Source organism: Sebastes umbrosus, chromosome 13 (assembly GCF_015220745.1).
Source record: "Sebastes umbrosus isolate fSebUmb1 chromosome 13, fSebUmb1.pri, whole genome shotgun sequence".
Taxonomy (NCBI): Eukaryota; Metazoa; Chordata; class Actinopteri; order Perciformes; family Sebastidae; genus Sebastes; species Sebastes umbrosus.
In genome coordinates this window covers 14,573,106-14,587,279 of record NC_051281.1, presented here as the reverse complement: position 1 = coordinate 14,587,279, position 14,174 = coordinate 14,573,106, and the positions used below count along the sequence as shown (strand labels likewise).

General features: G+C 41.2%; 1 protein-coding gene across 2 annotated transcripts in view; it reads left to right on the top strand.

Annotated features, from left to right (window-relative positions):
- LOC119500243 (bromodomain adjacent to zinc finger domain protein 2B-like) overlaps window positions 1-14,086 on the top strand; it is a 56,912-nt gene extending 42,826 nt beyond the window's left edge. Inside the window, exons 18-39 of one of the 2 annotated variants that reach the window (XM_037789887.1) lie at window positions 273-338; window positions 1,226-1,291; window positions 1,679-1,723; window positions 1,992-2,018; window positions 3,540-3,605; window positions 3,799-3,939; window positions 4,526-4,780; window positions 5,498-5,721; window positions 6,159-6,233; window positions 6,391-6,625; window positions 6,736-6,798; window positions 6,884-7,028; window positions 7,146-7,807; window positions 7,965-8,235; window positions 8,385-8,540; window positions 8,637-8,791; window positions 9,804-10,009; window positions 10,208-10,343; window positions 10,804-10,950; window positions 11,101-11,390; window positions 12,444-12,587; window positions 12,669-14,086. In XM_037789887.1, coding sequence (XP_037645815.1) covers window positions 273-338; window positions 1,226-1,291; window positions 1,679-1,723; window positions 1,992-2,018; window positions 3,540-3,605; window positions 3,799-3,939; window positions 4,526-4,780; window positions 5,498-5,721; window positions 6,159-6,233; window positions 6,391-6,625; window positions 6,736-6,798; window positions 6,884-7,028; window positions 7,146-7,807; window positions 7,965-8,235; window positions 8,385-8,540; window positions 8,637-8,791; window positions 9,804-10,009; window positions 10,208-10,343; window positions 10,804-10,950; window positions 11,101-11,390; window positions 12,444-12,587; window positions 12,669-12,816 — 3,723 coding nt within the window. In that variant the 3' untranslated portion in view covers window positions 12,817-14,086. The remainder of the gene's footprint in view (window positions 1-272; window positions 339-1,225; window positions 1,292-1,678; window positions 1,724-1,991; window positions 2,019-3,539; window positions 3,606-3,798; window positions 3,940-4,525; window positions 4,781-5,497; window positions 5,722-6,158; window positions 6,234-6,390; window positions 6,626-6,735; window positions 6,799-6,883; window positions 7,029-7,145; window positions 7,808-7,964; window positions 8,236-8,384; window positions 8,541-8,636; window positions 8,792-9,803; window positions 10,010-10,207; window positions 10,344-10,803; window positions 10,951-11,100; window positions 11,391-12,443; window positions 12,588-12,668) is intronic. The other variant, XM_037789888.1, reaches the window with a different exon arrangement.
- The last annotated feature ends 88 nt before the right edge of the window (window positions 14,087-14,174 follow it).

The following is a 14,174-nucleotide window of genomic DNA, read 5'->3' as shown; positions in this document are numbered from 1 at the left end:
TTTCCATGCAAAGCTTCACAACCATCTGCAGCGGCTCTGTTCATATTCAGGGTTTGTGTGCTCTAAGGTGAAAAAAAGGTTTTAAGCTCAGTTGAATTGCTTTTGAAATTCTACAAGGAAGTTGCTATCCTTCTAAATGCTGCACCTTTCTCATCTGCATAGACCCACTGTACTTCTTCACCCCCCACAATCCCGCTCCCCCCCCCCGCCACTCTATAACATGCATGACTTAACAGTTAATTCATTTGATCTTGCCCTCATCCTTTTACCAGGAGAAGATCAAGCGCATTCAGCAAATTCGTATGGAGAAAGAAGTCCGTGCACAGCAAATTCTCGAGGTTCGTCCTGAAAGTTATTGCAGAAACATTCTAAAACACTTCCTTTCTGCTGTTGATAGGATTTTTTAAAAAACCCAACCAAAGGCTATTCCTAAATTATGTGGCCCCACTTTTAGTCACATCTGGTGAGTGCATGTGACTAATGCCTAATTGGTTTTTTGCAAAAGTGCCATTGAATATGAAAATCTCCTCAGACCGTGATGGAGCTTAATACAAAATACAGTATTTCATTAAGTAAGAGGTGGCCCAGAGTTTACCATGGCTAGGTGAAATACCTATTTTGCATTCTCTCACTAATAGAAGCTGTGAAGTATTTTAGCTTTTATAAATCAAATTTCAGTTGACACGCTTGGCAAGCAGCTCTTAACAGGATTTCGTTGTGGCTATAATTACTGATAGAAATTTTGCTTAATTTATTCTCACTGCCTGCTGGTGTTTCATATTAACTGCAGCCATTTTGTCTTTCGGTGTTAATGGGAGGACATAATCATCTCATTGCTCAAGATTTCAATATGTTAGATGTGACTTTATCAGTGAGACACTGACTCTATTTAGCTTTCTGTGGGATATTTTCCATTGACGGCATTAACAGATTAAAAAAAAAACAATCTAGCAAACACATACCAAACTTATACATAATATTAAGTACAACACTTAATATATATACTTTTATAACCTGATTTATTGTATTTTTTAAGATTATTTTCCTAGTCCTTTATTACTTTCACTTGATGATTTTAATTAAGGAAATTATCTTAATTTAATTTGCATTACTCAAGTGTGCTGCCCCAATCAAATATTTATGTATTCAAAGCTTTCCCGTGGTGTATGTGCTGTTTTAAATTAGTCTATCTATTGCTTCTGTTGCATGACCTTTGCACGTACAGGCAAAAAGAAGGAAGAAAGAAGAAGCAGCTAATGCCAAAATATTGGAGGCTGAGAAGCGAAACAAGGTGAGTAAGATGGACAAACTGTTTATGTAAATGAACTGTTGCTTCTAGTCTTAAACTGCTTACAACATAAGTCAGCCTGCTCCCACACATTTCCCTCATGCCCATGACACACAATCTTTTGCCCCTGCTTGTCTACAGTTTAATGATTTTGCTCCATTTTGCTGCTTGTCAGTGCAAAAGAAATTTCCCTTCCTTGGTTAATCACTTTGATAAACACCGATTTGATCATCTCCTTGCGTTCTACATGTATCTATGAAAGTGTTTCAGCGAATAAAGTCTAGAGGCCTGGAACTTTAACATGATGTTGTTCAATATTTGTTTCCCTTTTGAAATTATGTAAATGTCTGTGTATGTTTCAGTTTCTAATTGACTTCTTTTTTCTTAAAGGAGAAGGAGATACGAAGACTGCAAGCTGTCATACTGAAGCACCAGGTAGTTTTTTTTTTACTATCTACAACCACATTATAACGAAGCCTTTTTTACTCTGTGTTTAAACTGAATGTCGTGGAGATAATATCTAACTAATGATCATTTTCTGTATCCTAAAGTAATTATTTTGTACAATATATTCTGTCAAATTATGCTTTGGGGTTCTCTTTGGTGTATTTTTTATTTGAGCTTACCAACGGTTTGATTTTTCTTGCATTGATTCTTTGTGTGATTTTCTATTTCTTAATACTTTGCCAACTCTTTCTACCAGGAGTTGGAGAGGCATAGACTAGATATGGTATGGGTATGTTTGTTTCTGTACATTTAACAACATATTGTGAACGTGTTGTGATAAATGGCTGCCATCATAGCAATGCGTAAAGTGTAGCATGGGCTGCAGTCGTACTACTATCCTTCTGCATGGCTTTTCCAGAACAGTGCACTGCATACGTCTGCGCTGTTTGTCTCTCAAAGAAAACACATCCATTATCTGGCCAATACAACAGGATAACAGGATGCAAAGCACAACACCACACCAACTACCTATTACATTGTTTTCCTTTTGGATTGATTACATTTAGGTGCTCAAAATCCTTTTACTCTAAAGCGTGTGAGCAACTTTCTAATCCCTTCTATCACCTTAGAAAAATCAATATACCGTTTTTATTCTTGCCAGTGGTTTATGTCACTGAGTTAATGGAAACAAAATTCTTGTTTTTCCTTGTTTGAGATTGAAATGTTTTATCTTGGTTGTTCATTTGCGTCATTAAGGGAGGCAATTATAGCATAGATGGACTCCATACTGTATTTTTATTATTATTGAGAAAGACAGTACAAACAAACTAGGCCTCTTTTAAATGTCTCATTCGTCAAATAATCCTCTGTTTCAAGTTGAGCAAGATCTCAATCAAATAAGATACAAAAATGACAAAACTAAAACTAAAATAAAAATACACAAATAAATAAAAAAAATAAAAAAAGCAGGGTTATTTAATAATAATAATAAAATTATTATTATTATAATTATCTCAAATTATCTTAAAGCTATCAAGTATTGAAAAAAACTTGTCTTTAATTAGTTTCAGTGATTTAAATACGAGTTTTAACTCGTTCTTCCTATGATTCAAACTGGGTTTAGTCTGAAAGTATCTACATTTGTGTATATAAAAACTTCCCCAATAATAACACAATATTGAGAATAAAGTCCAAGTTCCTGTTTTCGACACCAAACTTAACTGCCCTCACTGTTAGGGGTGACAACTCAATCTCCCTGGACTGTAACCAGCTCTGCATATATAATATTAAGCTAATAACTCTTGTGGTAGAACTCCATAGTTTAGTTTTAGTTAGAATATAACCATTCAAATTTAATCTCGAGGATAGTTTCATATGACATTGTTCATCAGATGATTATAAATAATGTGCTTTGCTTGTCGCTGTAACACTTAATATTTGCTGCTTATAGTTATAAACCTGTTGGCCTGTATCTTTCAGTCTGCTTCTTGCAGACATGCTCAGATTAATAATGTCTGTTTCTAACTTGTGCTTTATGTGTGCATCACTACCCGCGATGTCGCTTCGTCTATCATTGTGTTCCATTTGGTTTGACTGTTATGTGTTTTTTTAAACTTTAACTACAGTGCAATGTGCAACGTTTTGATTGTGTGATGATTGTGACAAATGGTGATCTGTGTTTCTTCTGCTGTGCATGTACTGGGTGTTCTTACTGTGTATTGCATATATGAGCCCTTTTCTCTTAAAAAAAAACATAGCAGAAGCTGTGAGTAGAAAAGAAACTTATGTGTGTGTGCTCTGCCAGGAGAGGGAAAGACGCAGGCAGCACATGATGCTCATGAAGGCTGTGGACGCCCGTAAGAAGGCAGAGGTGGGTAACACCTGATCTACACACATCCCGCTCCTGTGTTCTGCTACTGTTTTATTTTATTTTATTTCCCTTAGTACATTTTTTGATGATTCAACAGTGTGGTAATTGGGGTCATAGTTCGTGTTTTCCACCCTCTGTAGTTCTGAGCACAATAGTCTGCAGCGGTGTCAATAACACGTTCCCTTGGCTATAGGAGAAAGAGCGTCTGAAGAAAGAGAAGAAGGATGAGAAACGGTTAAACAAGGAGAGGAAACTGGAGCTCAGGAGACTGGAACTGGAAAAAGCGAAAGAGCTGAAGAAGCCAAATGAAGACATGTGTTTAGCAGATCATAAGGTATTCACACACTGTGGCGATGCTGGCAGATGAAAATAAGAGTCCAAGTATGTCACCATGGATAGTCTCCATCTGTGGAGTCGATGTGTGTGTGGAAAAAATTGGATTTTCCACAAGCACGGGGATTTTTTGACAAGGAAATCAATCAGTATAATCACTGTAGGAGCTATAGGCATGAAGATTAGAAATGCTTTTTGACAAATTCATGGTTTCATTGTTTCACTATCAGATCTACCAAAATAGATGTGTAATATCACTGAAAGCATCTGGAAATGATTAAAAAGAAAGCAGGTGTAGGTCAAAATACTGCCACCAAGTGGCTACTGATGCCATAACACCAACCAGAATATTACTGATACTTATAATAAGATTTCTTTAACGGGACTTGACAGACAAACTAGTCTCAAACAAGTAACATCAGCACTTGAAGAGAAATGCTAACTTGGTCTTTAAGATCTTTTCAAACACTTTTCTCACACAGGCTAATTTGTAATTGTCTAAATGTGGATTATTTGTGTAAAGGAACTACATACAAATTGTTGAAAGATGATAAATAATCCATATTTTGTTTTTTGTTTCCTTCCAGCCACTTCCAGAGTTGTCCCGGATCCCTGGTCTGGTGTTACCGGGAAGTACCTTCTCTGACTGCCTGATGGTGCTACAGTTTCTGCGCAGCTTTGGGAAGGTCCTGAGGTTAGACATAAACCCAAACACGCTCAACCTAAGTGATCTTCAAGAGGGGTTGCTCAACACTGGGGACAGTATGGGAAAAGTGCAGGACCTGCTGGTGAGCATGCTCTCTGCAGCTGTCCGTGATCCTGGTATACCTGCAGGTCACAAGGTGAGAGTCCGCTGTTGAACTGTAGATTGTTTCTGTACTGTAATTTACATGTGTATGCACACACATACATGCAGAAAGAAAGATCTGATTGCTCTGACAATATAGGCTAATATACATGAGGAAACGTTGGCAGTGGGCTGTTTCTTTACGAGCTAACTAATCACAACACACACGTTAGGATTCATCAGTGCTCAGGCTCTGTGCAGCTAAATGAAGAGTGCGTTTAGGAGGGTATCAGTGTTTAGAGCTGTTAGTGCATAGATACATTTTAAGCCATAATTTTAATGTATTCCCCAAAGCCATTTGTCCATGCTGTGCTGTAGTGGGTTACCATGTCTTTATATCATTATTACATCTCTTCATATTAAGAGGCCATCTCAGGCTGTATGTATTTAGTAAGATGTGCATACAAGGACAAGAAATAGCAAGACTGTCAACTTAAACATCATGTTTCATATTAATCCGCACATCCTAAATGTGTCCCAGACACATCCCAGGGGTAACTTAATACTGAGGTGATAATTGCTCAAAAGGACAGTGTTTTACTCTCATCGCGCTTTTAGGGGCTATACCCTTCACCCGTTCCCTGCTCTCATGGGTTACGGTATATAAAAAGACATTCTGGTTTTAACTTAGATGGTAATCAACAAAAATAAAGCATTTGTTTTTTTTAACACCACTAAACTCCATTTTTTGGAAACACCCTATTTCTATCAGAATAAGACCGCCTTGGGGGACCACCTGACTAATGTGAGGATCAACCGAGACAACGTGTCCGAGATCCTGCAGATCTACATGGAGGGTCACTGTGAGCAGACGGAGCTGATTGCTCTGGCCCTCAGCCTCAGGACCAAGGCGTTTCAGGCCCACAACCCGTTACAGAAGGCCTCCATGCTAGTATTCCTGGTTGATGAGCTCTGCTGCAGCAAGGCTGTGATCAGGTGAGGGTCCTGTCTCCTTCTCATTTTGCTCTGATTTTGCTATTTATCAAATAAAGCAAAGTTTTGTGGGGCAGTACTGTTAATGAACTAAACTACCGCTAAAATAAACCCTGGTCATTCTAAGTCTGTATAAACAAGTGTTCCTTGTGTGCCTGAAGCAAACAAGTTAATCTCTGTGCCTGAGACTGGAAAGTATTGGCTTGCTTTATTCATGGAGGCTTCAATTTAAAAGGAATAACAGAAGTACCAAAAGGAATAAGACAAATTGAGATCTGATGGACAGTTTCACTATGTTGCATCAAACCACGTACATTTTTCATTAGTAGTGGAAACACATCTGGTGCACACAGCTGTGTGGCGCAAAGGCATTGTGCTCTTTTTATTATACAAAAAAGGTCACAGAAACAGTTGTGTCAATATCGTCTGATACTTTGCAGTGAGATCGACAAAAACATCGATCACATGACCAACCTGAGGAAGGATAAGTGGGTTGTCGAGGGAAAACTTCGCAAGTGAGTATACGCATCATCTAAGCTGTTATTGGAAGACTGTGCTTACACTTGAACATTTTTCTGAATGAGATGAGGTGATGCTGAAACAATCTGGATTTCTCAACTTTGCGTATGAACATGTACTCTACAAGCTGATTGTGCATTTTGCCTTCAAAAGACTGAGGAGCATCCACGCCAAGAAGACTGGGAAGAGAGACAGCGGTGTCGGGGGAGAGGACAGCCACGCCTTTGTCACCCCCACTGCCAGAAACAAATGCAAGAGGAAAGAAGGGGACAGTGAGGAGGAAGAGGACGAGGATGACGACAGCGAAGACCAAGGAGATGACGACGACGATGAGGAAGAAGAATCAGGGGGAAAGAAGGGGAAGAAAGCAGAGATATGTGAAGAGGAGGTCAGTGACAGCATGATGCTTTTACTGGAGCTAGCGGCTTAAATCAGTGTTTGTTGTAGTAAATGTCAGCCGGTCCACTGGCCTCACACTAATGAGATCTCTTCATCTAGGACGACAGTGTACACTCAGCCAGCATGGAGGAGCTGGAGAAACAGATAGAGAAAACATACAAGGTAAATTAAACCTTATGAGACTTTTTTTTTTTCTCAGGATCAGCTCATAAATTAATTTAATACTTCAACCTTTCTGTCTCTTTAGCAACAGAGTCAGATCCGACAGAAGTTATTTGCCTCGTCTCACTCGCTGCGCTCCATGACGATTGGACAGGACCGCTACAAGAGACGTTACTGGGTCTTTCCGCAGTGTAGTGGTGTTTTTGTGGAAGGCATGGAGAGCTGCGAAGGTGCAAACCAAACTGATAACTCCAATTTTGTTCACTTTTGTCCTTGTTCACCATTACGGAATAGAAGTTTTGTTGTGCACTTTGCCTGATCTGACGTTACCTTTTCATGTTACTCAGGTTCTGAAGAGGCGGAGAAAGAGAAGAAAAGGCAGTGGACTGCTCAGGTGATCAGGGTAAAAGAAGAGCAGCAGGAAGAGACAAAGAAGCCAGTTGTCAGCAGCCCGGCACAGAGCACAGACGGCGATACATCCACACCAGAGAGCCAGCAGGACAAAGACAGTCTCAATCTCTTCCTCCAGAAACCCGGCTCCTTCTCGAAGCTCAGCAAACTTCTTGAAGTAGCCAAAATGGCTCAAGATTCATTCAACAGTCGTTCTGCTAAAGTCCATACCACTGCATCTTACCCCTCATATCCCACCTCTCAGACAGCCACTACTCAGCAGAGACTGACAGATAAAACAGATGCTTCGGTGCCGTTTCTGCTTAGTGCCCACCAGCTCAGAAGTAGTCCCTGGATAACCTGCAGCCCTCAGTCTATCCTTCACGAGGACCAGCTCTCCAAGATACTGATGGAAAAGAGCAACCAGTGGTTTAGCCTCCTGCCTCGCTCTCCTTGCGACGAGTCCTCGTTCACATCCGACTCCAGCCCTCCAGCCTCCTCCTCTCCACAACAGACCTTCGGCACCAAATCCCCCTCCTCCCTCTCCCCTAATCCCCTAGCTACATCCAGTTCCAGTGCCCCCGCTGGGATCAATAACATGCAGCCGTCTGTCCTTCAGGTTGGTTGTTAACAATAATCTCAGTCACAATTATTTCACATCACGCTGTGCTTTTTTAGAACACACTTTTAAGTGCCACCACTGTATTGCCTTATACATTATGCATGTGGAAGTAACGTCTGATCATAATTTAAAGTGTGTGTATTTTCCCCCTCAGCAAGTAAAGTCTGGCATTCATCAAAGCAGGCTGACACGGTGCGGCAGTCCCAGCCTGCCCTTCTCTGGTGCTTCTCTACCCCCCGTGCTGGATCTGGCCTCCCAACATGCCGAGGGCGATGGCAACAGGGTCCTCTTCCTGGCAAATAACAACTCTGTCAACAAGAGTGATACCCCAGAGCAACAGAGTGACAAGTCCGAGTGTGCCTCATTCCCTGCTGTGGAAGTAGCCAAGACCCAGGACTACCCTAGTCCTCAGCCGATCCCCGAGGGTAAGGATGGCTCACTGCCAGCACGCACAAGTCAAATATGCTGGACAGACTGTCACTCAGTTATACAACTTCTCTATATTGCTAAAAATGGAACAATTATGAGACAATAGTTTTTAAATTTGTGTGTGTGTGTGTGTGTGTGTTGGCAGAGATGCTGTGTGGCTGGTGGAGGGTTGCAGACATCGAGGAACTGCACAGTCTGGTCAGGGCCCTCCATAGCCGAGGCATCAGAGAGAAGGCCTTGCAGAAACAGATCCAAAAGCATATGGAGTATACGACCCAGCTCTGTGCCAACAGCAAAGATGGTTGGTCCACATTTCCTCTGCTCTCTTTACGTCAAGAGTCAACAGACATGCAGTGATATAAAAATATTATTTGGCCTTTTGTGTCTGTGGTGGCAGCAATGGATGTGGCAGAGCTGGAGAAGCAGGAGGTGAGTGAGGAGACGATGGAGAGTTGGTGTGTTGAGGAGCAAGCCATGGAGGTGGACATCAGCCTACTGCAGCAGGTCGAGGCTCTCGAGAGGAAAGTCATCTCGGCCAGCCTGCAGGTCAAGGTACAGGCAAATGAGCATCCTAGTCTTTTGTCGTCATGCAGCTCATATAGTTAAAGGGATAGTTTGGCTGTTTTGAAGTGGGGTTGTATGAGGTACTTATCCATAGTCAGTGTATTACCTACAGTAGATGACGGTCGGCACGCCCCCAGGTTGGAGAAGCAGGACGGGGCCGGCAGCAAAATGTATTTTAGCCACTTAAAAGAAAGACCTTCCAAAAAGAAATGAATATCAGTTGAAGTGTACGCTACATTTAGAGTATATTCACTGCTTTACCTTGCCATCAGACAGCCCTTTCCGATGGAGAACTGAAGCAGTTGTAATCATCTATGCTCTCGCCAAAGCCACCAGACTCAGAAAAACAGTCATTTAACCTCGCAGGACACAGGGGTTGCTCGTCTACCGTTGCCTCGATTGGTTAGGTTGTTTGAACAATGTGTGACTTTGGTGAATCCAAACTAACCAAAGTTACATAATAACACAAATGAACTAACCGATCGAGGCAGCGGTAGACCAGCAACACACGTGTTCTGCAAAGTAAAATTACTGTTTTATTTAATGGAGTCTGGTGGCTTTAGCAAGAGCAAAGACAACGGCTTCAGTTCCCCGTCGGAAACATAGACTGTATAACTGTCTGACGGCGAGGTAAACCAGCGTAAAATATTCTAAATATAGCGCACACTTAAACTGATTTAGATTTTTTTTAGGTGAGTCTTTCTTTTAGGTGGCTAAAATAGGTTTTGCTGCCGGCCCCGTCCACAACAGTACATTGCTTTGGTTCTGTGCGGTAACTCCTGTCTGCCTCTCCAAGCGTGGGGCATGCCGACCGTCATCTACTAAGTACCTCATACAACCCCACTTCAAAACACCCAAACTACCCCTTTAATAAACCACTTTTTTTATCCAAATTCATTTTCATGAGTAATTATCCAATATGTGCTTGTCCTTGTCCCGTGTCCTCACTTTGTCTTGATGTTAATTACTGTGTCATCAAATGTGACGTTGTCTCCCTCAGGGCTGGATGCATTCTGAGCCCCAGTCAGAGAGGGAGGATCTGGTCTATCACGAGCACAAGCTCTTCTCTTCCCCTGCTCCAGAGAAGAAAGTACAGAGAGAAACCAGCCAGGAGGAACTTCCTGGCACCGTTGTGCGGCGGTCCGACAATCCTCTTGATATTGCCGTCATCAGGCTGGCAGAGTTGGAGAGGAACATCGAGCGAAGGTACCTAGAGAGGAGAGACCCCTTAAGTACAACCTTTCAGATCAGCCTGGATAATGTCACTGTACCTGCTCCTGCACCATCCTCTAGTGGTGACAGTGAAGGGTTAAAGGCTGTTATCATTCAGTGTGATAATGTTGCGGACTGTATATGTGGTTGTTGTACAGTTATACTGCAGTCTCACTTTCTGTGTCCTCAAAGCAGTGAGGAGGAGGTGGCCCCGGGGATGAGGTTCTGGCGCAAAGCCCTCGGTGAAGTCCGCAGCTCAGCTCAGCTGTCACTCTGCGTTCAGCAGCTGCAGAAATCCATCGCCTGGGAACGATCCATCATGAAAGTGGTTAGTGACACTCTCTCTCTCATAATCCCAGATTTGTTTATATCATTTCATCATACATAAATTTAAGCACCAATTTAATAGCTCTCACTTAAGATGTCCCTCTTTGTAAACGTCGGTCTTTAAGGCTGCATTGATTCTGCTTCTATTTTATGAAATATTAAATATAAATAGTACTGTACTGTTTAAGTACATACACATCTTCAAACCAATCGAAGATAACACAATAAATCTGCACAGCTTTTGTTCCTTAAAATGGGGTTTGTGAGGCAAAAAGGTGAAAAGAAAGGGAAGGGAATTTACAATACATCATCACCAGGCAACAACAATATGAAATAATAGCACAATCAGTAACAAATCAACATCATTCAAAGTGCCTGGTCGCACAGAATTGTACAAATCACTAGTTTTCATAGTGATGTATCTCAGTTTGAACTCATAACTACATATATTTGGTTTCCAGCATTGTCAGCTCTGTCAAAAGGGGGATAATGAAGAGCTGCTCTTACTTTGTGATGGCTGTGACAAAGGCTGCCACACTTACTGCCAGAAACCCAAGATCACTACAGTACCTGACGGTGACTGGTTTTGTCCCTCTTGTGTAGCGAAGGTACACCAGCATGCCCCGAGCGTTTATTCCACTATTATAGTAGATCTAATTGTCAAATAATAACATAGCTGCATCACATGTACACATCGATTTGAATATGATATGTTTGGTGTGTCTCTTCACCACTCTCCCGTGTGTTCTGTCATTCAGGAGGGTGGTCAATCCCCCTGGAGTAGAAAGCAACAGAGCCGAACAGCTGGAGGAGGGAAGAAAGGCAGTGAGGTAAAACGAAACAGTAAGCCATCTGTGGTAGGAGAGCTCATCAAAGAGGAGGCTGCCAGCAGCAACAGCGTGCCAAAGAAAGGTACCAAGGAGTTCAAAAAGAGGAAAGGAGACGACAGCCCGCCCGGCTCCCAGGCCGGCCGTGACAGCCCCGTCTCCTGTGTGAAAAAAGCCAAAACGGCCAAAGACAACAACACCAATGGGCTGACGACGTGCCGGTACGCATTGACACATACTCACTACGTGCATAGCAGCATTTACTTTACCTCTTCTCAATGGGCCTCATGCAAGAACCACTTGTTCGAACAGATTCATTCTTAAGTGGCTGGTACGAGTGATTTAGGAGAACTTGTCGCATTCACCAATTTTCTCGTATTTTGAATACGACAAAATTTACTAGTGGTCCAGACCTGTCATAGGAGTCATGTGCAATTAGTCTGCTGTTATCCAATCTAAGTTGTTCACTAATGGATTGTATATTTCATTACTTTGAAGCAATTTTGCATTTGAAAATCCTAAATAAATTACACTTAATTATGTTGACACCATCCTGTTTGACTCTGCAGTTCAAATTATAATTCTAAATGTATTTATACAGCCTAACGATCCCATCGTTAATTTAAATTGGCCATTGATGCTATTGTATGACACTATAATAATATGAACATCCCAAACTGCAAAACGACTTAAATTATGCACTAATTGAATGTTAATTTGTCTCTGTGTATAATAAAGTCAACGGGAAGTGCAACCAGGCGCGTCATGGCTCACATACTTCTTTTGGATGAGCGTCAGTCTCTCGGAAGAGAGCGTGTCTTTAGACAGCGTGCTGATAATATTGGCAGAGGCGGATGAATGGGGCAGGATACGTAGCCTTATATGGTATCATTGGGGCGTTAATCATGCTAATGTACAATTCTCAAGAACGCACGCTCATTTACGCACAGTTGGCATTCATGTTTATGCAGGTCATCTACGTACACAGTCATCTGAAGTTAGGAGAGTTTGCTAAATCTGTGGAAAAAAAGTAAGAGAAAGTTAAGACAAGAATACGAAAAATGTTCTTGCATGGAGCCTATAAAAAAAAGTTAATTTTTAGATGAGCTCCTGTGATACTTACTCGTATAGTTATGAACCTTTGACAATCACAACATCCATTTTATCGTTTCATTTCATGTCGTACATAATCTGACAATGTTTCAAAACTTCTCTCCGACTGGTGAAACTAGATTGAAGTTATATCAAATTATATTTTCACCTGTTCCCTCCAGAGTGCTGCTGGCTGAGCTGGAGGCCCATCAGGACGCTTGGCCCTTCCTCACGCCCGTCAACCAGAAAGCCGTCCCTGGATACAGGAAGGTCATCAAAAAGCCCATGGACTTCTCCACCATCAGAGAAAAGCTCACCAACAGCCAGTATGTGTGTTACTCTCACAGTGCATAATTTTCCATTTAAATGCGGCATGTAGATAAAAAATGAAAACCTTTTCTTGACAGGTACTTGAATTTGGAAACTTTCATCGTTGACGTGAACCTGGTTTTTGATAACTGTGAAAAATTTAACGAAGACGATTCGGAAATTGGACGAGCAGGCCACAGCATGAGGAGATTGTTTGACAAGCGATGGACTGAACTGCTGGAGTAAACAGATTCCAGTGTGGAGTTTCTACGCTACTCTCTACATATCAAACTTCTTCTTTTGGTGTTGGAGGCCTTCTCTCCACCTGAGACACTAAATCAATAAACATGATATAGTAACACTGACGTGCAATGTGAAAGGACGAAATTCTCCTGCTGAGAAAACACACTTCATGGATTAATATCTTAAAGTGCAATACTGTTTTCTTTATCAAAAATGCACTGACTCTTGGACTCAATATTCCACAGTAGATAGGCCTTTGTTTTTTTATCATCAGTACTTTAGTTTAGTGTATAGGTGTGTATTTATTTTCTCACGTATTTATGTTACAATCTTTTCTAAGAAAAAGCAGGAAATGGCACACAGCTTTAAAAAAAAAAAAAAAATCTAAAGATTGTTTTATGGACTTTTGAACAAGCCAATCAAAAAGAATAATTGTTTACAGCTTTTTGACTATAGGGTGCCAGCAGAACTACTGTTAATCTGCGAATTAATTGTGTAAAATACAAGGAGGTATCACTGTCACTATTTACAAATCGTATTTCTAACATGTATAGAGTGTACATACAGTACAGTCTTGTTAAAATTAATGCATAAGGATGATTGTAGCACTTCACATGTCTTATAATGTACTCTGCCTGTGCTGAATATCCACTCAAAACACTGTGGTCTCCTCAGTATTGTAGTGCCTGACCTCTGACCTCTAAACAGTGTATGGAGGAGTGTGTTTTTTTTTTCTATTTTCAGTGCGTGTACTGTATGTGTGTCCTGCACAATATACTGTAGGAAACCCTTACACAAAATGTAAAACTCTTTAGAGCTCCTCCTCTGAAAAGATGTGATGTGGTGCATATAGTGTGTTTCATCTCCAAGCATTTCCTTCAGCCAGAGTCTCGTCAGACATCCCGTGGACAGACGTGAAACCTGCACTGGGCTTTAATCCAGCTGGGAGTCAGACAGTGTCACGGTCCACCGGAGGCATCTCGAGACCGCTGAAGTCAGAAGACTTGAAGTAACCGTATTTTATTATGAATATTGTGAAATGAGTAGCGACTTTTGTGGGAATATTATTTTTGAATAGTGGGTGTGTGTGGCACAGATAAAATAAACCTGTTTTTTTCAAAATAACACTGTTAGGCCCGTCACTATCTTCCTGTTCAGAGTAAGCAACATTTTGATAATAATCCTGCAATTTCTGAATCGTGGATTTCTTTTGAAACATTTTTTATTTGGTTGATTTTGGTTCAAAACGTTAAGTAAAATGGTCTGAAATGGTGTAAATGCATTGTTTGATTTCATTCAGCGTAGGGCTGTCCCGAATACCTTTTTTTTTTTGGGCTTCGAAAGCTTCGGTGAAAAATATT